Source organism: Alligator mississippiensis, chromosome 3, assembly GCF_030867095.1.
Source record: "Alligator mississippiensis isolate rAllMis1 chromosome 3, rAllMis1, whole genome shotgun sequence".
In the NCBI taxonomy this organism is placed as follows: Eukaryota; Metazoa; Chordata; order Crocodylia; family Alligatoridae; genus Alligator; species Alligator mississippiensis.
Genome location: NC_081826.1, coordinates 299,173,955 through 299,201,894, shown reverse-complemented (window position 1 = coordinate 299,201,894; position 27,940 = coordinate 299,173,955). Strand labels below are relative to the sequence as shown.

At 43.7% G+C, this 27,940-nt stretch overlaps 1 protein-coding gene and 3 non-coding genes across 15 annotated transcripts in view; all 4 read left to right on the top strand.

Moving 5' to 3' along the window:
- UBAP2 (ubiquitin associated protein 2) overlaps positions 1–27,940 on the top strand; it is a 117,064-nt gene that overhangs the window by 70,750 nt on the left and 18,374 nt on the right. For 10 of the 12 annotated variants that reach the window (XM_059725321.1, XM_019480041.2, XM_019480039.2 and 7 more), the window contains 11 exons: positions 1,761–1,950; positions 3,075–3,294; positions 4,848–5,122; positions 5,608–5,780; positions 7,409–7,616; positions 8,597–8,636; positions 13,020–13,203; positions 16,748–16,814; positions 18,439–18,634; positions 20,038–20,129; positions 21,115–21,165. In XM_059725321.1, coding sequence (XP_059581304.1) covers positions 1,761–1,950; positions 3,075–3,294; positions 4,848–5,122; positions 5,608–5,780; positions 7,409–7,616; positions 8,597–8,636; positions 13,020–13,203; positions 16,748–16,814; positions 18,439–18,634; positions 20,038–20,129; positions 21,115–21,165 — 1,696 coding nt within the window. The remainder of the gene's footprint in view (positions 1–1,760; positions 1,951–3,074; positions 3,295–4,847; positions 5,123–5,607; positions 5,781–7,408; positions 7,617–8,596; positions 8,637–13,019; positions 13,204–16,747; positions 16,815–18,438; positions 18,635–20,037; positions 20,130–21,114; positions 21,166–27,940) is intronic. The other 2 variants (XM_019480038.2, XM_014597901.3) reach the window with 1 other exon arrangement.
- Positions 2,301–2,384, top strand: LOC132249705 (small nucleolar RNA SNORD121A). Its single transcript, XR_009461271.1, has one exon. It is a non-coding gene; the product is annotated as a small nucleolar RNA SNORD121A (small nucleolar RNA).
- LOC132249703 (small nucleolar RNA SNORD121A) lies at positions 5,252–5,334 on the top strand. The gene has a single exon (XR_009461269.1). It is a non-coding gene; the product is annotated as a small nucleolar RNA SNORD121A (small nucleolar RNA).
- Positions 14,356–14,438, top strand: LOC132249704 (small nucleolar RNA SNORD121A). Its single transcript, XR_009461270.1, has one exon. It is a non-coding gene; the product is annotated as a small nucleolar RNA SNORD121A (small nucleolar RNA).

Genomic DNA, 27,940 nt, shown 5'->3' with positions numbered 1-27,940 from the left:
TGTTTTAAAACAAATGCTGGGTAAAACAGAACAGCAGTTCTATGTTAACTCTTGTGATCCAATAATGTTTTTACAGTTCTTACTTTTCTACTTTTACTGCTTGAAAGCACATGTATAGCTCACTGTTCTGATGCGAACAGCTCCACAAACCATGAAGTGGCCCTCGAGTCATGCTCAAGTACCCTAAATTCAGTTCTGCTCTTTGTTGCTGGAAGAACTCTTGGTAGCTTGTACCCACATGTGATTGTTGTCTTTTAAAATGTCCTCGTATAACCTTACTGCAGTGATTCTTAACCAGGGTGCCTTGAGATCCTTTCTAAAGGTGCTGTGGGGTACTGCACAATATTAAGTGTGCAAACGCCTACACATGAATCACAACCCAGAGGTTTCACATAGGAATCCTTGGTGTCAAAAACATTGACCTGTTTGTGGTCTTCCTGAGTTCTTTGCAGTAGAAGAATTTCTCTTATTTTTTTTCCGTATTCAAGAAACGAGTGAAAGCCAAGAACTCATATTTTCCAGTGTGCCTTGAGTCTAACAAGGTTGAGAGCCGCTGCCCTACCACAATAAAATATTCAGTTTTACTACCTTCAGCACTGCTCCAGCCAAAACCAGTCCAGTGTGTTTTGGATAAACTTTAATCAGAATGTTTTAGTACATTTGCTTCTGTTTTGGGCTCTGTCAACTGTACTAGAGCACACAAGATGCTATACTAAGGGTGTACACAGGCAAACACATACTTTGGTGTAATTTTAAGTTTTTTATGCTCATGTAGATTACAGTAGCCTGGGATTGGGATTGGATGGTCACGTGACTATTCTAGAAGCGCTTGTGCAGTAAGCATGTCGTTGCACCTTACTGCTCAGCAGTGGGGGAAACAAGTAGTAATCTGTGTGCCTTTAGCAAATGGCTGTCCCAGGATGGACACCAACTGATATAACTTAAACTGGTAGATTTTTACTGTCGTTCTTTAAACAGTAATCCTCCATTGGAGTAAGGATTATAACCCTGGTCTAGGGGTTTACGTTGTCTGTCCACTCCTTTTTTTGTTTTTGTTTCCTTCTCCCCATAGGTGTAACCCCTTGTCTGTCTGTCCCAGAGATGTTCCACGTCCTCACTGGAGATTTACCCTGAAGCAGTTTCAGCCCCTGGGTTGCATTGCTGCTTTTGCTGTAAAATCCCCACAGTCTAGTGATTTCATTGCTACATTTTTGACTTCCCGTGCATAAAATGGGGGTAGTATACCCATCTTAACCAGGATGAAACCGTTACTCATTAGTGTTCTGTAAAAAGCTGCGCAGTCTTCAGGTTGAGGATGTTGTTGCAGAAATGCCAAGCAGTGAGTGACAGGATCCACTCAAGTAAGGAAATGACAGCTCTTACCACTTACTTCAATTACTCAAGTCATGTAGGGACTCCATTAGCTTGCCACAGACGCCAAAAGGTGCTTGGCTTCTATAGTGATAGTTGGTTTAGACATGCTCAGAGAAACAATGCACTATGTTTCTGTTTTGAAAGGACAGAACTGAAATAGGTGTCGTCTTTAAATTTTGAAGCGGTAAAAGCAGGCAGCTAACAGGACTTTCTATTTAAACGGGCCTGCTTGCCATCTCTTTGAGAAGTGATGTATGGCAGAGACAGGGTTCACAAAGGTTACTAGCACAGCGGCTCTCACAGATCCCAACTGTTTGATTCTTTTTCTCATTTTTCAGTCGCTTCAGTAATTTATACCATCTTAACTCCTTTTTTCCGCCTTGTAGCATCGATCTGGTAACATTGCTTCAGAAGCCTGTGACTTCCGGCCAAGAAACAGAAGGCAACTCCTTTGAGTCTCCCCAACAGCAGACTTTTGGCCAAGCCTTAGTCTTCACGAATTCCCAACATAACACCCAGATGGCATCAGGAACTGCAAGTTCCAGTGCTGTAAACTCCTATACAGCTCCGAGTCTGGTAAGAGTCGACCACTGCTGCTGCTGAGCTTTTTTTAAGACAGTAAATCTTAAGCACTAAACTAACCAACTTCTCCAGCTATGGTTCCTTGTTCTTTCATAGGGTATTTTGGTATTGGCAAAATTGCAATTGCAAATGGTTTTGAAGTGTGAGAAGACAAAGGGACATGAACTAAATGTCCCTTCATCCACTCTATATCAGATGACACTTAAGTACCTTTTTTGATGTGCTAGCCTGTTACTTGTCAGGCTAAGTGAATGGCTTTGTATTGATTCCTGGGAGTACAGCAATGATGTTTGGTACATGTTGATTAAAATGAGACACCTTGTTTTTGAACTGTAGAATTCCCAGCCTGGAAACAGCCATGTTGTATTTTTCAAGCATATCTCTGACTGCTCTGTGTGGAAATCCAACTATTTCTGCCTTTTCTGGGCTAATGAAACTGCTCTTTGTTAGGTTCAGAGATTAGATGCTTGAATGTGTTTTCAAACAAAAAGTTTTGTTTTTTTTTTGTTTTTTTTTTTCAAACAAAGTAAAAAAGTAAAAATCCCTGGCAAATTTTACCTTTATGATATGCTAAGAAACTGTATAAACTGAAGTATGTGTGTATCATCATTTTTAGCTTGGTACATTTAACCTGTTTCCATTAATAGAGGATGGAGCTATAACAGTGAGATAGCAGCATTGGGTCTGCTGCTAGTGTTAAGTTTTGTTTTTCCCTATTTAATGCCTTGGGCTAAAATATAAATTGTCAGGAGTCAGCTGCTAGCAAGCATTTATCTTGGAGCTATGTTCCTGAAATACCTGGCTTCTGTTGTGGTAGTAGTAGCCCCTGTGGTTCAGTGGTATAATCCTTCTCTGCCACACAGGAGGCCTGGGTTCAATTCCTGGGTGCTTATAAAACTACAGCCACGGAGACACCAAATGCCTGGACTCAGTCTGGCTTTTAGATTCGGTCTCAATGGCGTAAATGGGGATGGAAGGTCTGGGCAGACTCCACTTCTCCATACTCCTGCCTAGACATATGCATCAGAGGGTGATCTCTCACACACAGATCATGATCCAGAAGGATCAACAGGTGCTGCAGTAGTAGTAATATTGTTGTGTGTGTGTTCCTCCCCTAGTCTTCAGTTCTCTGTTCTGCATTTGGAGAACTTGCATCATCTAAATTGGCAAACTCCACTGGATCTCAGATCTTGGACCAATTGAAATCTCCAGGTTTGGGTCAGTTTACCTCTCAGCAAAATAGCAGCAGCTCCACTACCACCACCACCACCACCACCACCACATCATCCTGGGATCTAAAGCCCCCTATTACCCAGTCTTCTGTCCTCAGTCAGTTTGGTAAGTGTTTACACATGGGTTGATTGGTTGCTTTGTTGGTTTTTCTGTCTGTGAACCTTTGACTCCAGTATGAAATGCATGTAAGATTTTTTTTTTTTTAATATTGAGAAATAACTTCACTCTTGAAATTAGCTTCTTAAAGGTGAATAATACATTTGGTCACACATTTATGCTAAGGTTCTGTTTATAAAAGATGATAAATAGTGGTTATGTAAGCCATGTTTTTGTAAATGTTTAAGTACACCCTTGGAAGGTGTTGAAGAAAGTTATAAGAAGCCTGTTGCTCTCATCTGTAATGATTGACCAGCCATTTGTTAAAAACTATTAATCAGTAACTTTTTAAAATCTATTTGTAAATGGACTGTTAATGTAAAGTTCTTTTGTATTCCTAAGAAAGACGGTTTTTCCCATTTTGTCTGTACTTCTGCCTCTTGAGGAGCTTACATACATGCAACATCATATTCAGTCCCAGGCTATGTTAATGATATTTTCTTATGATGGGTTCTCCAGTTCTTTTGTGTAATGTGCATCTCAGTCTGAGAAATGTGTCCTCATGGATACCTAACCCTCCTGTGTAGAAGGAGGTAGTTCACAATCCCTTTCATTCACAATTGCACAGTTGAGTAGGATTAGTAAAGAGAAATAAAGGCCTGCCTGTATGTGGTCACTTCCAGTGGTGCTCTGACTGGTTATCATCTTGTCAATGTGAAAGCAGCCAGTGTGGTAGGAACTACAATTATTCATGTAAAATAACATTAGGAAAGTATTTGAATGTATTTTCAGCTGCCTTCTAATGCACTTTGGCAGCTGAAAGGAGAAATGGGCACAGTGTGACCAGCAGCGTTTTGCAGATCTGTTGCGTTGTGGATTAGACGTTTGAGCCATTGCTTGTAAGTCTCTTCTATCCACTGAAATGTTGAGGGGAGATTTATGAAGGGCAGGTAGGCACCCAGCTTCCACTGGCTTTCAGCTGGCTCCTATTTATGCATTTGGCAATTTCCCCTTCTAAGAATCAGGAAACCAGAAAGCCTAATTTATATTGTCTCTAGATTGTGGTAATTTCTCAGACAAGAATTGCCAAGAAAAACGTGAGTTGTTTTTTTTGCTTAGAATTGCACTTTTAGATTTTTTTTTTGTGCCATTTGCAGCAAGCTTCTTATGCTACAGAGATGTGTAAAGTCTGAATAGAATAATACAAAAGCTTTCCAGTAGTGTAAGGTCTTCTGTATAATATAGCTGCATGGCCACGTAGATAGCTGAATAATCCTCTACTTCAGAAAAATGCTACCTTAGAATCTGTTTTTATTTGAAGAACAAAATGAAGTTGCCAGCCTTTACGATTGCAAAGGTAATGCTCAGGCTCTGAAGCTCATGCAAACTAATGCAGTGTTGTATGGCAGAGTCTATATGTGGTGTAAAACAATCGCCTTGAAAGGTGGGAATAAAATTGATTCTTTAACTATAGAGAAAAAACCCCAAAGCCTAGACTGTGGGGTTTGACGTTTTAACTTTTGATGTGTTTTTTTTTTTTTCCCCTCAAAAATGTCGGCTAGACTTTAAATCCCAGCCTGAACCGTCCCCAGTTCTGAGCCAGCTGAGCCAGCGACAGCAACAGCAGACGCAATCAGTCCCGGTTCCTCCTCCTGGGTTGGAGTCCTTTTCCTCCCAGGTAAAGCTCCGAGAGCCATCGCCAGTAGACAGCTCTACCGCTGTTAGCAAAATTCTGCAGCTCCCCAGCATGTCTGTGGATAACCAGGCAGTGTCAGCCCATCAGACGCAGCAGAAACAGATCAAACCACCGAAACGGAGGATACCCCCGGCTTCTAAGGTGGGTAACGCAACAGGGGCCAGTGCGTAGGAAATCTGTCTTGGGATACATAGGTGATTGGGACAAGATGATTTTATAATAGTTGTCATGTGTTTTTGCTCATAACAACTGAGAACTGTGTAGCTTATAGTCCAGAAGACAGTGATGTATTTTTCCAAGCACATATCGGATTGCTCTATGAGGAAATCCAACCACTTCTGAGTTTTCTGGACTAACTTTGGGCATGGTGAAGTGAATTCTGAGAATGCAATAACCTTTTAGTAGACACAAGACACTATGGCCTAATCTTTCAGGCCCCAAAAAGGACCAACAAAAGAAGAGCTGAGCTGGAGGACTTCTAGATAGGTGAAAGTAAGGCAAGGCCTGTGCTTGTAATCAAGTTAGATCCTTTGTTTCCAGTGCATTGCTAGTTTTGGAGAAAGAAGTGGTTCTGGTGACTGACTTCTTCCATGAAGATGTAGCAGTTGTGTATTGTTTTTTTCCAGATTCCTGCCTCTGCAGTGGAAATGCCTGGATCAGCTGATGTGACAGGGTTAAATGTTCAGTTTGGAGCCCTGGAGTTTGGGTCAGAGCCTGCACTCCCAGAATTTGGATCGGCTCCAAGCAATGAAAATACCAGCCAGGCACCCACCAGTAGCTTGTACTCCAAACCTGTAAAGTACGTATGCGTTCCGCTCGTGCGTCCTTGTGCCTTCTCTGCAAGGCCGATCTTGTAACAGAAAAGGCATGTGAGGGTAAAGGTGTCTTCTGTCAATGGACACTACATATATCTGTCTTAGGAAGCACAATGCAATAGCATGAAAGAGATTGGTAGCTAAAATGAGAGGGTCTAGATGTGAATTAGGGTCTTCCTTCCAGAAATGGTTTGGAGCAGTGATAAAATGAATGTAAATGTTCCTTTTAGGAGCTCCTCTTCTACTATTGCTTTAAGCTGATAAACTTCAAATGCTAATTTCCCAAATTGTTTGAGGGCTTAGCTCTGCACAGACAGCGTGCGCTCATTCTCAATCCAACATAGAATGGCAATATACCCTCATACATATAAATCCGATGTCACTAGAGGATCTAAAAGGAAGCCAGGCTCTGAAGGAGGCAGAAGTACTTATTTTTATTAAAGTAACCAGTAATAGAGTCAATACAAACATACCAGCCATGTATATTTGACTCCCTGAATGTTCTTTCGGGGTTTTGTTTCAATATAAATTGTCCTTTAAAGTTTATCCAGAGTTGGATAGCAAAAATAAACATTTACAAAACTTCCGCTGATTTTAAATGTTTCTAAAAGTCCCAAACAGGGTTGTTGTTTTTAAAATCACCCTTGTAATTTTTGCAGACCAAACACTGAAGCATTCTGCTGATGCACCGAAGCCCAAGAGACATGCATTAGAAAGAGATTATAAACAAAACTGGAGAAATGTCTAGTTTCAGTATCCAACATTATGAAAAATAAACCACCTACTAGTATTTTGGTGTGAACTGTCTTAGAAGTTTGTATTGCAGGCAAGGAAATTTAGCTTTCAAAAAGTGGTTTTTAACCTAGCACCCTTCCTATGGAATCCACACCAGTCCTATAGGTCTGCAGTGGTGCTGGAGAGAGTGAAATGTTAAAAAATCAGAATTTTTTTAGAGAAACAAATTTTAATCTGGTTTTAAATTGTCATGTTTGCAGCCCTGTATTTAAATGTAATGCTTAAAGCTCTTGGTCTGACCTGTGGTCCTATTAAGTTGGTCTCTGATACCAGTATGTAGAGACTGTTTCCACCCAAAATCTTACAATGCTTTTTTAATGCTTTTAATTTTGAAAAACAGAAAGCTACTTTCAGCTGTGTCTTCTGTTTGTTTATTGGGCTGGAAAGCTGTTGCAGTTTTCAGGGGGCTCAGGTTAACAGTCTTCTCACCATGGAAATGGCCTCTCTAGACCCAGGCTGATTCAGAAAGCAGGAATATAATGATAATTGATAGTCCCTTTATGAGGAAGTAGAATGAAATATGGGATGACAAAATGTAGTTAAGTGCTGATGCCTCAACTCTGGTCTTGGGTGGGAGAAATGCCCCCTGTTGCTCAGTGCAGATGCTGGCATGGAAACAGAAACCGATTAACGCGGACCTAGGCAAAATGATAGATTCTCCATCTCGTTCGGGTTTTCTAGCGTAAGCAACTTCTAGCTGAGCAACCAGGTATTCAGTTCTAGATTACTGTGTGGCAGCTGGTATTTTGGGGAAGGTGTTTCAGGTGACATTTATCAAAATGCTAAATGATTTTTACTTTTTTTTTTTTTTCTTCAGTGATCCTTTGAATACCTCTTTGCCAATATCCAATACAGTACAGGAGTCCACCTATACAACCTCTGCCATCACCTCTTCCAGTCTGACCTGCTCATCTCAGAGCACTAGCCCAGTAACAACTTCCTCCTATGACCAGACAGCTGTGCATAGCAGGATAGCATACCAAAGTTCCATGGCTCCATCGGAAACAACCCCTGTCGCAGCCACGGTGAGTAGGTTTCAGATGCCGGGGATCTTGAACAGGGTCTAGCCATTAGTCTGGGGTACATATTTTGATATCTCAAATTGCGCTAGCTACCATTCTGACTGTGGGTTGTGAAACACTCATCCTGAAACGCGAGTCGTTTTTGAAAAAAACATAAATTCACGTTACGCAGCGAGTGCAGTACCTTGTCAGTGTAACTTAAGGGTAAAAACCTCCATGTATTACGTTTGTACATGGTGTGCTCAGCAGAGATCAAATTGGCTGTGGCTTTTGGGCTGTACCATGGTGTAAAGGTTTGATAAAATAGAAGAATAAAAGACTAAGTAGAATTTGCACATTTACATATTAAAGATCACAAGGCCGTTTCTTAAAGTACAGTAACACTGCCTTTATATAGCTTGGTGTGCCTTCTGGGAAGGATTTTAAGCTTAGTTATTCTCTGACCTCTGTTAGTGGCCCAGCCACACTTGTCTTCTGAACCAGCTCCTCTCTGGTCACGAGGATTAAATGCAGACGCCCAATTTTGTACTCCAGAATGATCCAAGCATCTACTTTCTTCTCCAACCTTATCTTCCAGTGCAGTGTTTTAGTCTTTCCATTGATCTGCATGATTTGGATAGCTGCAGTAGTATGGCAGTAGTAGTTCTCTTGTGTTGCTAATTTCTACGGCCTTGGGTTTTTTTGGGTTTTTTCCATCATCATTCCCAGGAGCCTGAGGTTTGTATCATGTATATTTTACCCCTTGGCCTCCTTCACATGGACATAGTTTGAGCAGTTCTGTATGTGCATCCCAGCAGGTTTCCCACCTAAGACCCCTTTCTTGGATAGTGAAGTTCGAGGAACACTAGTGACTTGTTTACATTCATTTCAAATGGCAAGGAAATAGGAGACTTAGTGACAAAGCTTGCTAAATGCTCGAATGTCGAGTATCTAATATCACCTCCACAAGGGGGTTGACTAATTCATTTTTCCTTTGTTCGCAGAATGGGCACAGTGGTGTTCGAACACAGCCAACACTTGACAGTAAGTTTCCATAGCTCCATTATATACAGACCTGCTTTTCTGACCCTTCTGGACCCCCTCCATATTTACCCAATAGCAATAATGATAGCTAGTTTCAGGTTTTGTCCAGCTGTCCCTGTGTAATTTTTGGCTGAACAGTTTGGTTTATGTTGTACTTGCACAGAACAGGCCGCTAATTTTCTTGGCTAATAGTAAAATGTGAAATCAGCTTGACTAATTCTAGGCCCAGATGTGGAGTGCGGGCTGGTGATGGGAGGCTGCTAATTTTACTTTACAATTCCTGCATGTGGGTTGAATTCGGTTGGGCATTTTTACCAGCTTTCCCACTTACATTTGGAAAGCTCAGATTTCTGCCTTTTTTATTGGCAGTAATAAAAAAAAAAAAAAAAAAAAGATTGTGGCTTTGCATTGTTGTTTTACTCTTTACTCTGCCAGCCTCCTTGGTCGCAGCACGCTTCTGGAGGGATGGCTGGCTGACACGCTCCCTCTGCTGGATGACTTGCTGTGTTGTAGTCGGAATATCCTGGGCATTTATACACATACCTTTTTGACTCGCGATGCGCCGGAGATCCAGTAGGTCGGAGCAGACTCGATTAATCAAGTCTGCTCCGCATGTGAGCTGATGCTCACTGCTGTGCCACATGCAGTTGTATAAGCGGCAAAATGCGTGTCAACACGCAGAAAATGGCAGCGGTGTGCTTTTGAACTAAAACACCTTCAATGTGTTTTAGTTCAGAAGTGCGCTGCCGCCACTTTCTCAGCACCGATGTGCATTTTGCCCCTTACACAACTGCATGCACTGCAGTGCCGGGCACTTTTAAAAGCACGTGACGTTGCAGTGCAAGCAAGTGTACAAATGCCAGGCATTCAGAGGGTCATTTGGGTCCTTACCTTGGTCTTTGTTAAAGGTTGGCTCCCTGGAGTTGCTTTCATTACCAAAAAAAAAAAAAAAAAGGTCACTTTTGTACCCTCTCTTTCCTTATCTGTGCTGTTTTCCACAAGACGTGCACAGATTCATCTCCCCCTCATCTGTACTTTGTGCCCATGCCAACTTCTGAGAGAGGCATCTGCCTCCCAGATGGTCACACTTGGCATCAGAGAAGGGGGCACCTTGACCTTTTAATGCCTTTTTTATACTGGTTCTTTTAATGGATAAGGTGACCACATGGGACAGTGTGAAATTTGGGACACTGCCCCCCTCTGCAGGCTGCAGGGCGGAAATGGCTGGTTAATAATCCATTATTCTTTACTTCACAGGTGTTAGCAATCACCTGTGAAGTAACAGTCTGTGTCAATGGGAAATTTAGCTGTCTGCTGGGGCTTCCTATTTCACAGCTCCTGCCACTCTGCCTCCCTGCCCCAGCCAGCCAGCACCAGCCTCCAGGACTGTCCCTGCCAATCTGGACCATATGGTCACCCTACAAATGTAGATCTTGAGTATCCAGCTCGGTAAACCTGATGTGCTTCACTAGCATTACATTCATTTGGAGGAGGGCAGGGAATAGCACATAGATCTGGGGAGTTACCAACTCAGTTGCTCCCAAAATACATAAAACTATTTTCAAACTGGAAATTTACTTCTCACCTGCATACACATTGCACAAGTCAGATGTAGTGACCTGCTTTGTAACTAGAGGGTAAAAATCCAAGTAATAAAAGCTAGGTCTTGATAGAACCACTTCAATGTCTCTGACTTTTTGATATGGAAAACAAACTGTCCTTGGATGACCTTGTGACATTTGAGATGCATGTTGTTCCAGAGACCAGCCTCTATATAATACCCACCCCTAATCCTGTACTATGACTGAAAGAGGGCTAAGGAGCACTACTGTTTTTTCTGCTTTTCGAATCCATAACAAGGAGACAGCCTCTAACTCCTCCTCATTTCCTTACTTCAGTGTCCAGTCTGTAGCCAAACCATTCTCTTTTTTTCCTCTATAATACAAATTATGACCTTGTTTTCTGTCCATGATGTTAAAATTCTAGTCTAAGTCCTTATTCTGTATCTTGGCTATTGTAATCTCCTCTTGTCTAAATTGGGGATGGGCAACCTGTAGCACAAGTGGCCAGGGGTAGCTTCTGCTTGTGGCACACAGCAGACCAGGGAGGGGGCAGGCAGCACAGTGGCTGATAGAGCAGGGAGCCCAAAGCACAGCAGCTAACTGGGGAGGGGAAGGAAATCAGAATGACATTTGGAGAAGGTGGGGCCAGTTTGTGGCACACCTGGCAAAAAGGGCCAGCTCCCACTGGTCTAAATCATGGCCTCTCTCAGCCTTCCTAGCCATTCATCATATGGTGGTTTATTGCCTTGCCTACATTACTCCTTTTGTTTCCCTTCCCTGGCTTTCATCATGCTCAAGCACCAAGGTCCTTCATAACACTGTCCCTCTGCCCTGTTGGCTTATACAGTGTCATACTTGCCACTTCCTCTGCAAAGGATGTCAGCCTTGTTCATCCATTCAAGAGTCTCTCACTCTTCCCTGTGCCTTTTTCTGTGCCCACCCCACTTTGCAGGCAACTCCTTAGCGGAATTGATTGGTCATCACCATCTCTTTTCGGACTCCTTCTCAAGCCACAGTTCTGCTTCAATGCCAACAAGTCAGTCAGCCAGCCAGCATCGGATTGTGTCTGTTGGGACTAGTGGATATCATTTATTTAAATGGGCATCATCCAACAGTGCATTCAGTTCCCACAAAAACTTACTTTGATATTTTTTTTTGCCCTCTGTTCCCTCATCTTATCTGTGACACTACGGCCCTTCTAAAATCGGATTATAAGCTTGGCAAGGCAGACGCTGCATATCTGTTTGTGCAGAGCTTGTCCTGGCACCTTGAGGGAAACCACAGACTAATAGCATGAAAAGACAATGATAGTTAACTTCCAAGCACTTATCCAATGTCCGTGGAGGACGCGCTTAACACTGAGTCTTCTTCCTTGTGTTCTTTGTAGACATGCATTTTATTAGGTCTAACTAACCTAGGGAAGTTCACTGAAATAAATCAAGTTGCACAAGGATACAGACCAGTACGTGTACGGTCCAACTGGCCTTTCAAATGTTAATGATGGATGACTGAATTTCAGTATGCAGGTCAAGTGAGCGCCTGGGTATATTTTAATTGAGGGCCTTCCTGGGATGTCACACATTAATGGCATAGATTGAGCAGGATGTTTCCAATAGGATGCTAGAATTGTCCATCTAAACATCACACAGCACCAGTCTCCTGGAAAGGTACCTTCATAATGAGGTGATGATTTTTTAGCTTGCATACAGTGGAAAGTACCATTTCCAGGGTGGGTGAAAAATAAGGCTATATCATTTAGCAGTTTGGTCACTGAAACTTCTCAGTGGTACAGTGCCATACTTGATTGTGGCTTATTTTGTTTCATTGTCAGCACCACCAATTTTTAAAGCTAGTGTTTGAAAAAAGGTACTGCATTTCTGCCTGGTTTTGATAAATTCTGCTTGCTGCATTTGTGATTTGGCCAACCTTAAACTTGCTTGCAGTGGTTTAAAAGAGATGGGGGGGTGGGGTTGTTGCTGTGGTTTGTAGATGATTTTTTTTAGTTCTGAAGAAGCATAGGTATGTGTAGATTTAGACATACACAGCAGATCCTTATCTCAAGGAGCTTAAGCTTTGCAGATGAGACTTTACAAGAAGAGTCAGGTGATATGGGAAGAAGGGAGGAGGATTATGGAAGTTGCAGAACGTTATTTTAGTTGCATAAAAGCCAGTAGCGCCTCTCTCTTTGTATTGGGCTTGGTGAATGTGGTTTTTAAAGCTAGGAGTTCTTTGCATTTGGTAAGTAATGCTGTTATGCAAAATCCTACAGTGAGGATAGGAATGATCAATTCCCAAAATCAGTGAGTCTTGAGGAAGGACTCTGAGGAGGAGGTGGAGGTTGTACGAAGACTGTGGAGGATGTTCTGGGCAGGTGGAGACATGGGCAAAGGTCCAACGGCATGAGGAAGCTGTGCAAGGCATGCTATATTGGTAGAGCATTGGTGTGAGTGGGAGCCGCATAGGCAAAGTGGAATTTGAAAGGGCTGGACTCCAGTATGAAGGTTTGTGTGGGCGGTGAGACCTGCAGGTGCATGCAAAAGCACAGCAAAGTGACAGGAAGAAACTATAAGGAATGTTATTTGTTAAAAATCGACCAGCGAAGATCATGAACCTGCTATGAAAAAAAAAAAAAGGATAATGGCAAAGTTGTGACGAAAGGTTGTTTCAAGAATTAGTCATAAAGTTCCTAGTACCTGTGTCACATGTTTATGGATCAGTTGGAATATTCTACCTTGCCTTGAGAGACCCCCTGTCCCTGAGCCCTGCCCGTCATGTTAAGTGTGCTTGAATTCCTCTCTGAATGGCTTTTTTTAACTTGCAGCTACTTCATCAGTTCCAGCGTCTAAGACAGAGCCCTCACCCTCGCTGCCTGCTGCAGGGTCTCTTCCCAGCGTGGCATCCACCACTGCTTCGCTTCTGCCTTCAGCACCGCAACATACGGCAACATTACCCAGCTTGCCCCAGTCCAGCGACTTGGCCAGCAGCTCGCTCTCCCAGTTAAGCAGGTACAGTAGGATATGTGAGGAAGGGAATAACGGCCCTGTGTGCAAGACGGACAGAGCAAGTTGGTACTACAGCTTCAGAGATTGGGATCCTTATCTTGTTGTAATGTAAATTAGGACAGGAATCCAAAAAGGACCAAGGTCATGATTCTGGTGGCAAAATGTGAACTGCATAACACCTGTCTGTGGTACTGTAGTCGCAGATCACTGCCCCTGGAGTCCTACTTAGATCTGAAAGCAATATTGTGTTAGAGACCATGTTACCTTATAAGGAGACTCTTGTATACAGCTCCTGGTCTGTGTTTTTTCCCATTTTTTTGCATAGTACCTGCTGTTGATTTGGCCAGTATTTTAATTCCATCTATTCCTGTCCATCTGTGCAGCAGTGTTGATAGGCCAAATGAATTCTTGCCACCCGTTTGGCTCCTATGGTCTGATATTCGCCAAGTTGCCTTGGCTCGAGTCTGTGGGGTCTCTGATTCCAAGGTGATCTCCTAGCTGAGGACTGGCCAGACCAAAGGCTTCCAAGCCCCAAGATCAGATGAGAACAAACACATTCAGTCTGGTTTAGCCAGTGCTTCTTAAGGTGTAAAAGTCCAGTCCTTGGCAACTTTTCTGGCTCATTTTAAATATTTTAATTGTAGTTTTATCCTCACTACTCACATTTTTTTTAAAGGTTGGGTTAGGGAGGAAAGCATTGGTTGGGACTTGGGGTTGAGAATGGCTCTTGCTCAGGTATTTCCTTGAGGAAATGTGAAAACTAGGGTTGCTCTGGAAATTCAGTCCATCACGGTTTCTGGTTCTTCTGGACTAGCTGTTCAAGTCCCGTCCCACTGCATACAATTAAGACTTTCATTCTCCAGCATAAGAGATCCTGATTTCTGCATGTTATTTCTAGAGTCTAGCTGTGGATCGCATAAACCCTTATTGGTCTTGTCCATCTCTCAGTGAATGGTCATTACCTTTTTGTTCTGATGCCATGGTATTGGGGGAAACCCCAGGTAATGAGCATTATTCCATTCACTCTAGAAAAATCTCTGGTTCTGTGGTAGCACCTTACTTTTGAAAGGACCCCCAAAGCATGTGGCAAGGCTGAGCTATGCACTTTGGTAGCCATTCAGGTTTGGGTTGGGCAGTGGTGAATCTTTTGAGCAACCTGAAAAGACGGTGATGCCTCACTTCCAAGCACATATCTGACTTGCATGTGCAGACAGTTCTGGAGTCTGAGTCTTTTCAGTAGCGTGTCTCATGATGAATCTGAATCTCTCTAGGGAATATGCTTCCTAAACTACTTATGCATGACAGACCCACTTCTTTTCTTCTGGCATGTTGCCATCCTGATAGCTGCAGTATGGGAAGGGCATCAAAAAATGGGAGTGAGACTGCCTGGCCTTGTGGGATTCTCCAGCTTTGACAAGCTGCCAAAGTAGCCAACCCTGTGCCGGGCTATGCCCCTGGCACTTAACTCAGCCTTGTGACTAGTCATGAACATCTCCAAGAAAAGTCTTGAAGTGTTTAATTGTATTTAAGGCAATTCACTCCCCTCCTTTTGATGCGAGTGGGTCTGCTTTATTGCCAAACCTCTGATAGGAAGGAAACGTGAAGATGTTGTGAGAAGACCCAGTTTGAAGTTAATTTGCTTCTCCAGTGTATGGCTTTGTATTCTCATTTTGGGAGAGTTCTGATTTTTTGCACCTGGAGTAAAGGTGTAGCTGCTTGTCACCAAAAACACTTAAGAATGAGCTTTCTCTGCCTAGCACAGGGGCTTTTATAAGACTGCCACTTAAGGCTGGGACAAGCCTTGCTGTTGGCGTTCAGGCTAGGAGGTTGAGAGTGGTGTGTTGTACGTAGAATGAGGTTGCTTCTTAAAGCTTGGTCCTTTACAGGAGTCTATTCCAACATTTTCTTAGCAGAGGAGTGTTTTCACTAGGAATTAAAAGGATATTGAAGGTAAAAGTAATTGAGCTGCAAACCTCCTGAGCTGGAAATAGCAGAAGTGTAAATCAAGGAAAAAAAACTGCAGTACAGGGTAGATGAGCTGGTGAAAAGGTTAAGGTCAGGAGTTTGAAAGTGATTGGCTGTCTGGAAAATAGAGACATTGGGAAGGCAGTTTTCCTTCTGCTGTACACACTTCACAACTAGCAGGAGGCACGGAGATTTCTTCCCTTAATTTTTGCTAGGGGGCTTCTGAGAGGAGATTTAGTCTGATGGAGGGCTATTCTGATGGTGTGTGAAGCAAGGAACTTATCACTTGTTTGCTTGTCTTCCAGTGCTGAGATCTTCCTTTATGATTTTTTACCTGTCCTGAAAAGATAGCCTGTCCTCATTGTAAACAGGGAGCTATTTGGGCCTTTAGAAATAAACAGTTTTATTAAATGAGATTATCTACTTTTAGAAAGCGGAGGCTTTCCTGCAGCAGTAGAAGTTGGACAGACTTAAAGTTGCTCTGGTATCTTCTGATACCTGTAAACACCTGTTCAACCGCTGGTTTTTCTTGAACCAGTCTGCTGAAAACTCTAACTGTATCTTTTAATTATCTTTCTACTTAGGATGTCCATTGTGGATATAACACGTAATGGAGATCTTACTGTGTTCTGATTTTTTTTTTTTTCCAGGCTTTTAATTTGTTTAAATAGTTTAGAATATTCTTGTCAAACTGAATGAGTTTTCTGTGTACATACTCTTAGTGCAAGGTAGATTTGGGACACTTTTCCAGCGACACACCGGAGATCCGTTGCTGCGGAGCAGATGCTATCAATTGAGCCTGCTCCGCACATGAGCTGAGGCAAACTGCGCTGCGTTGCGTGCAGTTGTGTAAGTGGCAAAATGCACGTCAGCGTGCAGAAAGTGGTGGCGGTGCGCTTTTGAACTAAAGCACCTCCAAGGTGTGTTAGTTCAAAAGCGCGCCACCTCCATTTTCTTAGCCCTGATACGCATTTTGCTGCTTATACAACTGCATGCGTTGCAGCGCTGGGCACTTTTCAAAGCACCTGGCACTGTGATGCATACATGTGTAAAAATGCCCTTGGTTTTTAAACTGGATTTTCCCCTGTGGTTCAAGTGAATGCCTAGATCTTCATTCTTCAGGAGAGGGATTGAGACCACTGGCAGGCTTGTTGTTAATATTGTGAACCTTAGTTAATGGGGCGGTTGCCATACAGGTTGCAATGGTATGGAATTGTTACTTTTAGAATTATGTAAAAAAAAAAATTATTCACCCAATATGTACAGAATTTGCAAGTGGCTAATGAGCAAAGTTTTAAACATCCATTGCAGTGATTTTCCTCATAGTGCTGTGAAGGGGAGGGGGAACTGAATTGCTGTTCTGCATTGTAAGAAGCTCTTCGATTCCATGTTTCTGTTACCTCCAGAACTGTTTTTCTGTATAGCAGTACCATTTCTCCAGAGGGTGTAGCTTTAAAAAAGGAAAATACAAGTTTTACAAGTAGCTTTTAAAAAAAAAAAAAGTTCCTTTTAGGCATTCAGGTGGGAGAAATTCACATTCTAAATTAGTGGTTCTTTAATGCTTCGCAATTTGTCTTTCTAGTTCCCTCTCCAATCATCAGAGCAGCCTCTCCTCTGCCTCAGCATTGTCTTCGAGTACATCACATGCAGTAAGTCCCATTTCACATCTTAACAGCTATTAGTCAGCTTAAAAACATAAGAAGTGCCATGCTCCGTCTGACCATCTCCAATACTGGGAAACGGTAGGTTCTTAAGAGGGAAAGTATATGAACAGGGCAGGTCTAGTGTGATCCGTTCCCTGTCAGACTCTCCCTGGCATCAACCACTGTTTTTTGAGGGATGTCAGAGAATACATCCATGATTATATGGGCTGAAAAATCCCTCTGTGAATTTGTCTAGGTCCTTATTTGAACCTGACCAGGCTATCTGCCTCTGCAAACGTTTGTGGCAATGAGTTCATGGGAGGGAAGGGAGGGGGAGAAGAGTTTGAAAAACAATCCGCCAACCGTCATCTTTATTTTAAACCTCCTTCCTGCTAATTTTTTCCCCTAGTGACATTTTAAAATGCCTCTCATTTTAGAGTCCAGTGCATGAATTTATAGTTGCTCAGATAAGAGCTTAATCTCATGGGAGAAGGGGGCTTCCTAGTTCTTGCCTGTAGCACTGGTGGCTTGTGATAGTGACATTTTTAAGGTCTAACCTGAGCTTTGCTGATATCCTTTGAGCAAGTATAACTGCACATTTTCACGTCAGGGAGCAAAGAAGCCTTTTTTCACAAGCCATATTAAAAATTATTTTTTTAGCAGTGGCTTTTAAGCTACTGCTAACTCTCCAAACTGTGGAGGTCAGTGCAAGGCAGTCAGTCTCGTATTCAGTGTTCGAAATGCAGTTGCTTGAGCTCTAAACTGAGTGGTGCTGCACCGTGGTGTGTGGGGGATGCCTCTGTGTATGCAGCCCTGCAAGGCGGTGTACAGGTTGGTGACAGTTAGCCCAGGATTGCCTGATAGGGGTTTGTAGCAGTGTTTATTGCGTTTGAAACCATGACTCCATCCATAGGCATCAAGTACTTTGCAGTCTCATTCAGCCAGAAGTTCCTGCTTCCCATTCTCTGAGCTTAGCTTTGCCATTAATATACTGAAGTCACCGTGCCACAATCTGAACTTGATCAGTTGACGAACAGGATTAAGACTTGGTGGGACTGACCAGTATCCAGAAGGCCCTTTCCAGTTCTGTGATCCTGTAACACCTGGCTTGCATGACAGTTTATTTAACATATCCCTTGCTTTTACAGATAAGGGCATCACAGTTTGATTTTTGTCTGTATTTTTTCTTGATTTTTGTGAGTGGCCTGGAGAAATGTATATTAGTTGGGTGTGTCATCTTTTGAAAATGAGTATGTGAACCTCTTGGTTCTTCCTGAGATAGAAGAAGAGCAATGTTATCGAAGCTCAGAGGCACATTCAGTTCACAGACAAAAATGACCACATTAAACGCAGCACAAAGTCATCTAATTTCCAGGGTATAATTCCACCCCAAACCTAGTGACTTCTGTTTCAGTCTCATGGTGTAGGTTTCTACAAACCGTCCCAAAGGAATTTCAGTCTATAACAGAGTTGCCTACTCTTCATGTGAATAATATAGATGCAATTGCTAGGTTTCTCTTGCATGGGCAGCCTTTTCTTAAGACATTTGGACGTATTTGTTTTTAAAACCACCACCTTGCAGCCTGGCTGGTTTGCTTGGCGATTCTCATTCTTTTTGTCTCCTTTCCAGCATACTAGTGTTGAGAACACAACTTCGCTCCAGCCCTCAACAACATTTTCAACTGCTTCAACCTCAGCCACTAGCACCACCTCCTCGGTTGTCAGCATGGCAAGCAGTATGAACACTACAAACAGCCTTGGCCTGAGTGTTACCAGTGTGTCTATGCCAGCTGCTACGACGCGGGCAGCCCCTTTAGTGTCTTCAGGTTCGCAATATTAACAGATCACATGGATAGAAAGAGGACTTCAACCTGCCAGGCTGTCAGTTGAGCACCTCGCTGGCAATAACCACGCTAAGAAATATACATACTTGAAAGACTTTCATTTTTCAGCATGCTTTACTGCTGCCCTCTGAAATAAAGTTCCCTGCTTTTCTGTGTTGGGCATATTTGATAGGTAATATTTAGCACTTTTGTAGCACGTTCCATCTATGGAGAGCTGTAGAGACTGGTACCAGAGCTGCTTTTGAGTTTTGTAAGTTTGGATCAGTGCAGTTGCTTAGTTTGCAATCAGCTCTTAGTTGCAAATTACTATTAGCTTCAACTTGTCACTCTCCTTCTGCAGCCTAAAGTCATTTGGCAGTGTCAGAGTCCACTGTAATACTAGCCTGCATTGCCAAAGCACCACTGCCTCAGGCAGAGGAGAGGAGGAGTTGCATTTTCATTTGGCTTGGGCCAAAGCAGATAGCCCTGTTGGGAAAAGGAACGTGCAAAATGTCCTGTTTATTTTTGTGGAGCGATGGCAGGGAGATAGGAGGCCATCTTATGCTCAGATGGAGCCAGCTGAAATTCACTGTTGACTCGAAATCAGTTTCAACCGTCAAAAGCAAACGTTGACAGGGTAAGGTGTCCCGTACAAGAGAGAAGCCAACTAAATGGCATTCTGGTCCGATCGCATACACAAGGGTTTTCTTCTCTGCCCTTCTTGCCCATACTCTGTCTTTGGAGTTTCTAATTACTGGCCAAACCAAAGTGCATTTTTTCCCCCATGCTCCTTAGCACCACTTTGTAGAGAGAGATTTATTTTCTGCTTCTTGGCAGTAGTTGAAGTCAGTAAAGCACTGCAAAAAGGGAACTAACCACCCTTGTCATCAGATCTGACTAGTGCTTTTCATGCCACTGCCAGGGTTTGGGGAGGCAATTGGCTGATGACAGAGGAGGAAGTGAGGATGGTGAGTTTGACAGTGAAAGTGGTGCTTGGCCTCTGCCTCTGAGAGGGGACCAGGAAAAGGAGAAGCCATCTCCTTAATTCTTCCCATCATCTCAAGACACCTGCAGACCTGGGAGCTGAGTTAATGTAACTAGGACTGACACCTCATGGGACTGTTTTCAGCACCCTGAGGTCCTATAGGATCTCATCTTTTGGTCCCTTTCCTAGCAGGTGTCTTGCCTACTGCTTGGGCCTTTTTCTCTTCCTGTTGCAAGCTTGCGCTTTCATTTGCTATCATCCTACAAGCAAGCTAAACCCTGCCTTTTTGGAAGCCGTGATAGGGCAGCCTTGAGGGCTTGTCAGCAAACTCATTTCGGGGCTGGAGCCTGTGGCGGCAGCAGGGTGGGTATGAGGGTTTTGTTTAAGATGTGTTAAAATATTTTGTATTTTGGTTCTACAGGCAAAGCTCCCCCCAACCTGCCCCAAGGTGTACCACCCTTGTTGCATAACCAGTATATTGTGGGACCTGGAGGACTCCTGCCCGCCTACCCAGTAAGCAATTTCATTGTACCTGCCCTTCATTACTTTACCCCCTTGGTGCAAGTGGGCCCCTCCAGACCGGCTGCTGTGTCTATGCCAAGATGTTCTGTGTTGACACATGGTGCCTCTGGAATCCAGGACTCCTTGTTCCAGGTGCGGAAAGGGTATGTGAAATTATATTGTGAACTGGTTACTAGAGCTTTGATAAATTTGAAATGGAGCATATAAAAACCCTTGGTAATTGGCTGGATTCTCCCTGCTGAAATCCCACAGGAGTTTTGCCAGAAACTTCAGCAGGATCAGGGTTAGACCCGTTTGGTCAAAATAAGATCATTTGGATAAAGTGTCTGACTTTGAGCTAGATAATGTAGCAGTGCTTGACACCAGCTGTGGATTCGGTCATTCATATCTTAAAGGACTGTGCCTGGCTTGACGATGTCTGACTGTCACAGTTCAGTCGCCTTCCTTTTTAGTCTCCAAGGCTGGAAACTCTATCCAAATGCCAGGTGTCTTCCTTCTGCACCTTCCTGCATATGACGAGGGGATGGTCATTCTTTAGTCTAATTCACAAGTGAACAGACAGTAGCTTGCAGATTCTCAGGGTCTTTTCGCTGAGGCTTGGAGTGCCGTACCCTGGGGAGTAGTAACTGTAAATGATGCCATTTCAAGAGGTGGTGATTTACTCCAAACACTGAATGCTGTATGATTTGGACAATTACCAGTTAGCTGTACCTGGGAGACTGGTACTGAAGAGTGTTTTAGTCAAGTGCAAACTTCAAAACACTGGTGTCACTGGAAAATCAGGCTCTAGGCATGACATGCCAACCAGACCTTAACTGTACTGGCCCTTGGTGTTGCTACTATACATCTGCTATAATCTTTGGCCTTTGTAGGTTAACTCAGACCTGGTTTATCTTAATTTAAAAACCACAAATTAGCCAATACTAGAGAAGAGTGTTATAATGTTGTTGTTTTTTTTTTTTTATCTGTCTTTAAGCAGATTTATGGTTATGATGATCTCCAGATGCTACAATCCAGGCTGCCAATGGTAAGCAAATAAGCTAAATGGCTTACATTAAACGAGTTAACATCTCTAAATTGTTCTAACCAACACAAACTATTTCAGCTCATGAGCATTTTTAGCACTTTTCCCCGAGGATGTCTTGCTTGCAATAAGCTGCTGCTGTGTTTTAGTTGTTCTGGTATCCTCAAACTGCGTAAACATAGAAGCTGTTAGATTTGTAAGATAGGACTACTACAAGCTTCCCATATTGCAAATTCGATCACCTGAAATTAAAGGGCGTTTCCCATTGATGACCAGGGAAATCCTTCCTGATGGGTACTGGCAATGATATGAAATTTGAGAATCTGTTTGAAGTCTCTGAGTGGTTAATTACTTTTTGCTGGCAAGAGGATGGAGATGAGAAACAAGACTCGGGGTCATGCATTCACCAAGCAACCGACCACAATAAATCAACAGGGAATGGAGCCTGGGGGAGAGCGTGAGAGGTTTTCCATCAAGGGCGCAAATCTAAGCTCAGTACTTTGGTAGCCAATGAGGGATCATTATTAATGACTTGAAGATTGATGCTTTATTTCCTGCCTGAAGCCACAAGGGACTTTCTGTGTATGAAGTGCAAGTTGTTGGTTGTACTGAGAGATTGGATTGGAAGAGCAAATATAGACACTATGGGGAACCTATGAGAAGCTGAGGAATTCTGGTGCAGCCAGATTTGAAAAGCAGTCCCCACCCTGAGTTCAAGGAAGAAAGGATATTGGCCTCCAGTGAACTGAATGAAATCAAAGAGAAGTCTCAGCAGTCGGTGATAGTAAGAGCGTAAGGCAGCAGTCTGTACTACTGGCAGCAGATGAAAGCATACAGGAGGTCACCCATAGAGGACGTTGAAGAGGAATTCAGCATGACTAAAAGTGTTTTCCAATCTTTGCAAGGTCTTCCACATGGAGATTGTGGGAGATATCCCTGTAGATCCAGTTACCCCAGTGGAACGGAAATGTACAGGACATGTCTGTGAATGGCTGCTCAGCCCAGATGGCAAGAAAATCAAGCATATGCACAAAGATCCCCAAGCATTCAAGGAAGTAGTGCGATCCTCTTTATGAATCCTCCAAGAAGAATGGAGAAAATGTTCTGGGAGGAGCAGGTGGCCAACTGGACATTTTAACTGTCTTCCTGGAGCCAAGGCACGAGAGACAACTCTTGACTGGATAAGGGTATGAAGATGTGCAGGCAACCCTCTGGGATTAGTGATTTCAGCAGTAATGATATTGCATCATAGATTGTAGATAACTTCTGTGAAGAAGAAGATTGTCCAGGAGATCCGGTACATCCTTCGCACCCCAATGGGTGAGGGAAAGCAGAAGATGAAAGTGAACTGCTAGTGAAGTGGTGTATGGTCAGAGGGTATTTTGGTTTTGTTGACCATCTGTCCAACTTCTTTAGAAAGACGTGTTGTACTGGTTGGCTTGTCTCGCCTCTTGGAGGTATTGGAATTTGTTCATTTATGAGCATAAATGCCATCGTTCTTCTTGCTGTTATGTGGTGGCAAGATGTGCATGATGAGAGTGTTAAAATCATTGATTATAATCTTTCAGCACTAGTGAAGAAGAATCAGCAAAAGGGATGAGAGAGCATTACTGCAAAACCTGTCTCTGCCTGTTTCTATATCTGAAGCTATGTCAACACTGATAGTTCGGGTCAACTTTTAAGGTGCACAGGAAGCTCATTTGCTTACTAATTGTACTGTAAACCAGTTAGCTGAACTCCTGCCAGCGCTCAAGTCTGACCATGACAGTGCTGCTGAAGTTCAGCATACGACTTCCATCTAGCTGTACCCTGTCTTCCTCTGTTTGGAACATATGTGGGTGAGCAGGTCTTGAGCAGAGGCATTTTATGACCCATAGTCTTGTAATTCCCTGTTCTGGATTTCTGGCACTTTTGCATTACATTCCTAAAAGGAGAGACAGGTTTACAGACTTCAATTTAGAAGCAAGCAGAACTCTTGGTGCAGGTAAGATCTTTTATTAGACCAGCTAGATAGTTGCAAAAAAATTCTTTCATCTCTACCAAGAGTTCAGATTGCTTTTGCCTGTAGACCAACACGGTTACAACCTGTATCCCTTAAATTTAGAGGGCACTCTGTCACAACAGCACTTAGTTGGGTAGCTTTGGTGTGGGCTGTGAGGTATGCGAGAGGCTGAGAGATGTGGTTGATGGGTCAGGCTGGTTGAAGGTGACATCAGGTTTGACCTTTTAATAGCAATGTAGACACCTTGAGAGATCAGAATCCAATGATTTAGGATGGTTATGGATCCAGTATCCTACTGATAAAGCATGAGAACCTAGCGTTAGAATTGGATGGGACCTTCTTGGTCATGAAGTCAGTTTCCCTGCTGTCACAAGCCTTGTGTTATAATCTTTTTTTTAATGAATTTATGGAGCCTTGACTTGCAAGTAGTTCGTTTTTGCTGCCTCTACCACTCTGATTAGTGAGGCTCCAGAACCGTGCTACTCCAGTGATTGGGAACTTTGCAGGGTATTAGTTGGAGGTTGCTGTATGATGACCAGGTTTCTTTACCCACTGTTATCCAGATCAGAGCTAACCTTGTGGGTTGGCTACTGATTTAAAAAAAAAAAAAAAAAAGGCAGAAACAGGTCTATAGCCCAAATCTTTTATTCTTTTGCACTTCAAAACACAAAAACAAGCATTTATTCCGAAGTCCATCTGGCTCCCCTTGACAGCACAGCATAGATTCTCACCTCTACTGGCTGGGCACACTTGAGATTGGAGGAGGGTGGCATGCAGATTGGCTGAATTTGCTGTTTTCCAAATTTCCCTCCAACCAAGTCCCCATATATATAGGTGGCTGGTTCTGATATTTTAATAAATGGCCTCTGCTTGGTTTTATTTAAACGTCTTTGTTTCACTGAAACTGTTGGAGCTGGACTAAAACAGATCTCTTGTGCAAATGGAAGACGTCAGTTCATTGGGATTTCTATCCTTGGGAAAGTAAAAGGGAGAATTTCTTATCTCCTTTCCTTCCCCGTTGTGCAGTGCTGTTCAGGACTGTCCTGTTTCTTCCTTACCTTAGTGTGTGGTCTTTTTTGACGAGGCTGTTTTGTTTTTACATGTGACCTAAGCATCTTAACAAAAATATAGCAATTACAGCAAAATAACATCTAATACATTCAGTTACATCAATCAGTACTACCGCTAGTTTAAGATAAAGCTATCATATAGCATATTTAGATTGTTTAATGTATGGTCTTCCCTTATAATGTCTCTTTACAGGCCTCGTGCTTTGTTTAAGTTCATCTCATTCCTGGTTTACTTAGACATGTGGATGGCTTCCTTTACCTTGCTGATGAAGCTAATTGTCCCATCTGCAAAGGTTCACACTGTGGTCTCAGAAACAGATGTTAGGGCCTTCTGGTTGGCCACGCTTCTGTAGCTTGGCCTAGGCCAAGGCTGGCAACACCACAATTATCTTCTTTGGGGAGGGAAGGGAGGAGAATATTGCCTTATTATAGCTGATTACAATCCAAGTAGCGTGGTTTTCTGCTGCCTGTAGTGAAATGTTCTTAGGAGGTTTGAGTGTTATAGATGATCACTTCCTAACTCCTGTGGTATATCCAGTGTATGGGAAGTCTCTATTAAACTTCATCCAGACAGGTAAAGAGGAGTTGAGCATGGAACAAAAAATCTGGTAGATTAGATGCAAGTAATGATGTCGTCATTGATATTTGTTTTTATGAAATAGAATAAAACCTCAAGTAATAATGTGTATTTCATGCTTCAAAGAGTCAGTCTCGCAAAAGCTGAAAACAGTTGCAAGAGAGTTGAGAGAGAGAACTTAGACAAATGTGAGTAGTGATTGGGAACTGTTCAAAAAAAGGGAGGAAGGAGGACCCAGGAAACTATCAGCCAGTTAGTCTTACCTTGGTCCTGGGTAAGCTTTTTGAGAGAGTTATCTTGGCGCATGTCCGCAAGGGGCCAGCAGGGAGATTATGCTTAGGGGCAACCAATGTGGGTTCATTCGAGGCAGGTCCTGTCAGACCAACCTGGTGGTCTTCTATGACCAGGTCACAAAATCCTTGGACGCAGGTGTCGCGGTGGATATAGCCTTTCTGGACTTTAGGGGAAGGCCTTTGACACTGTCTCTCACCCTGTTCTCATTAAAAAACTAGGGGACTGTGGCGTCAACACCTACGCAGTCGGATGGGTCGCTAACTGGCTGGAGGGCTGCACCCAGAGGGTGGTGGTGGATGGGTCTTATTCAACCTGGAGGGCTGTGGGCAGTGGGGTCCCCCAGGGCTCGGTCCTCGGGCCCGCACTGTTCAACGTCTGCATCAGTGATTTGGACGGGGCGTAAAAAGCACCTTGTTCAAATTCACAGATGGCAGTAAGATGTGGGGGGAAGTGGGCACGCTAGAAGGGAGGAATAAGCTGCAAGCAGATCTAGACAGGTTAGAGGGGTGGGCGGATGAGAACAGGATGGGATTCAGCACTGACAAGTGCAAGGTGCTGCACCTGGGGAGGAAGACCCAGCAGCACACCTACAGGCTGGGGAACTCCCTTCTTGTCAGCACAGAGGCAGAAAAGGATCTTGGAGTCATTATTGATGCCAAAATGAACGTGGGCCAACAGTGGGGACGCGGTCAGGAAGGCCAACCACACCCTGTCGTGCATCCACAGATGCATCTCGAGCAGGGCCAAGGAGGTGATCCTCCCCCTGTACGCGACACTGGTCAGGCCGCAGGTGGAGTCCTGCGTCGAGGTCTGGGTGCCGCACTTCAGGAGGGATGTGGCCAGCATGGAGAGGGTCCAGAGGAGGCCACCCGCATGATCGGGGGCAGCAGGGCAGGCTCTACAATGAGAGGCGACGGGACCTGAACCTGTTCAGCCTCCACAAGAGAAGGTTGAGGGGGGGACCTGGTGGCCGTTTACAAACTAGTCAGGGGGACTATCAGGCATTGGGGGAGTCCCTGTTCCCCCGAGCACTCCCAGGAGTGACAAGGAATACCGGTCACAAGCTAGCAGAGGGTAGATTCAGACTAGACATCAGGAGGCGCTGCTTCACTGTCAGGGCGGCTAGGATCTGGAACCAACTTCCAAGAGAAGTGGTGCTGGCTCCTGTCCTGGGGGTCTTTAAGAGGAGGCTAGATGAACACCTTGCTGGGGTCGTTTGACCCCAGTACTCTTTCCTGCCATGGCAGGGGTCAGACTCGATGATCTGCTCAGGTCCCTTCCAACTATGAAGAGCATTTTACAAGACACCCAAAAAGTTGCATTTGAGAGGAGGGGCTCATGCCAGTTAAAACTCACCTTGGCTTGTGGGGGGAAGTGAAAGCAGCTTGTATATCTAGACTAAGCTCTGCTGTGTGGAAGGTTTCTTAAAATTGCCCCCCAGATGAGGAAATGGAGGTTGGCCGATCCTCAGGAATGACTTTGACCCACTCTAATAGGGGTACAAAAGCCAAGGGCATTGATTTCTTTCCCCTGGGAGGGCTTAAAAGTATTAGAACATTTCCTGGGTTTCCTGCCCGTTCCTGGACTACTTCCAGCTCCCAGGTTGCCCGTGTTGTACTGGAGCAGGAAGAGGGGAACTGACTGTAGAGAGACTTCCTTAAGGGTTTAGCGAGAGCGTGAGCTTTGAAGAGGTTTGCTTCAAGAGCTCTCCAACATAACGCACCCTAAGAGGATCCGTGGCCCAGCAGTAACCCTATTTATCTCGTCTCTTCCATATCCCCCATGTCTGGTCTTTTCCAAAGGAAGGTTGTTTGATATGTTACGTTTTTAGGTTAGATCTACTGTATTGGCTTGGTCTATCTTGAATAAAGCATTAATATAATGCAGTGCCGCAGAGGAAGTAATTTAAGCTGGAGAAGATATGGTTAGTAGAAACATAAGGTGGTTTAAAAAACCTGGATGAAGGGGAGACTACAGTGGGTCGTGCTGATTATGACACTATGAGGGTAGGAAGTGGTTATTTATTAGGAATTGCTCAGGGATTGTGGTTTTGAGCTTAGGCATTAATATGTTAATTAAAAATATCACAAAAAGTGAGTGCAAAAGAATCTGGATTTTATGACACGTTTGGGAGACGCTGTTTGTACAGAGGCAGAACAATGTTATACAATAAAAGCTAAATGCACTTGAGGACTAGAGTAATAGAAATGAATGCAATTTAGTAGTACACCGTGCAGGTCGCACACTCGTGGAGCGAGCAGTGCCACATTTCGACTTGCTGTGCCTGTCCCTGTACACGTGCTCAGTCTCGGACACCTTTTTTGTCCTGAGCAATACCTGCACAGCGTGCACGTGTCCTCCTCTTCCTCATGTTCGGCGCTAACGGTGTATACAGGGTGGTGCGTGCTTCTTGCTCCTCACTTCCTTTCAACTGTCTCTTCCTGGAGAGAGTTTCTGTGGTCTTGCATACTGTATTTGTCTGGCCAGACAACCACTTTCTGTCCATTTGGAGGGGTTTTTAGCAGGTTAGTAACTTTTCTAGGTTTTCCCCTCCATTTTTCCTGATTAATTTTTGTCATTGCCTATTAGCAGAAGGGAAAAAGGAGAGCTTGAGTTTGGCCCTGTGGCTTTTGGTAGCCTAAAAGAGCCCCATTTTTATTTTTCACCTGGAGTCGGACTGAGCCTTAGCTCCACTGTAGCTTCTTCCTAATCTACTGGTGTCAGACTTGGCCCTTCAGACAAAGGGGCCATGTCTACAACTGCTAGGTGTGCCAGGTGGACTCGCTGTGTGAAAGACTTGCATCCGCAGAAAAACGAGTATGAACAACTCTGCAT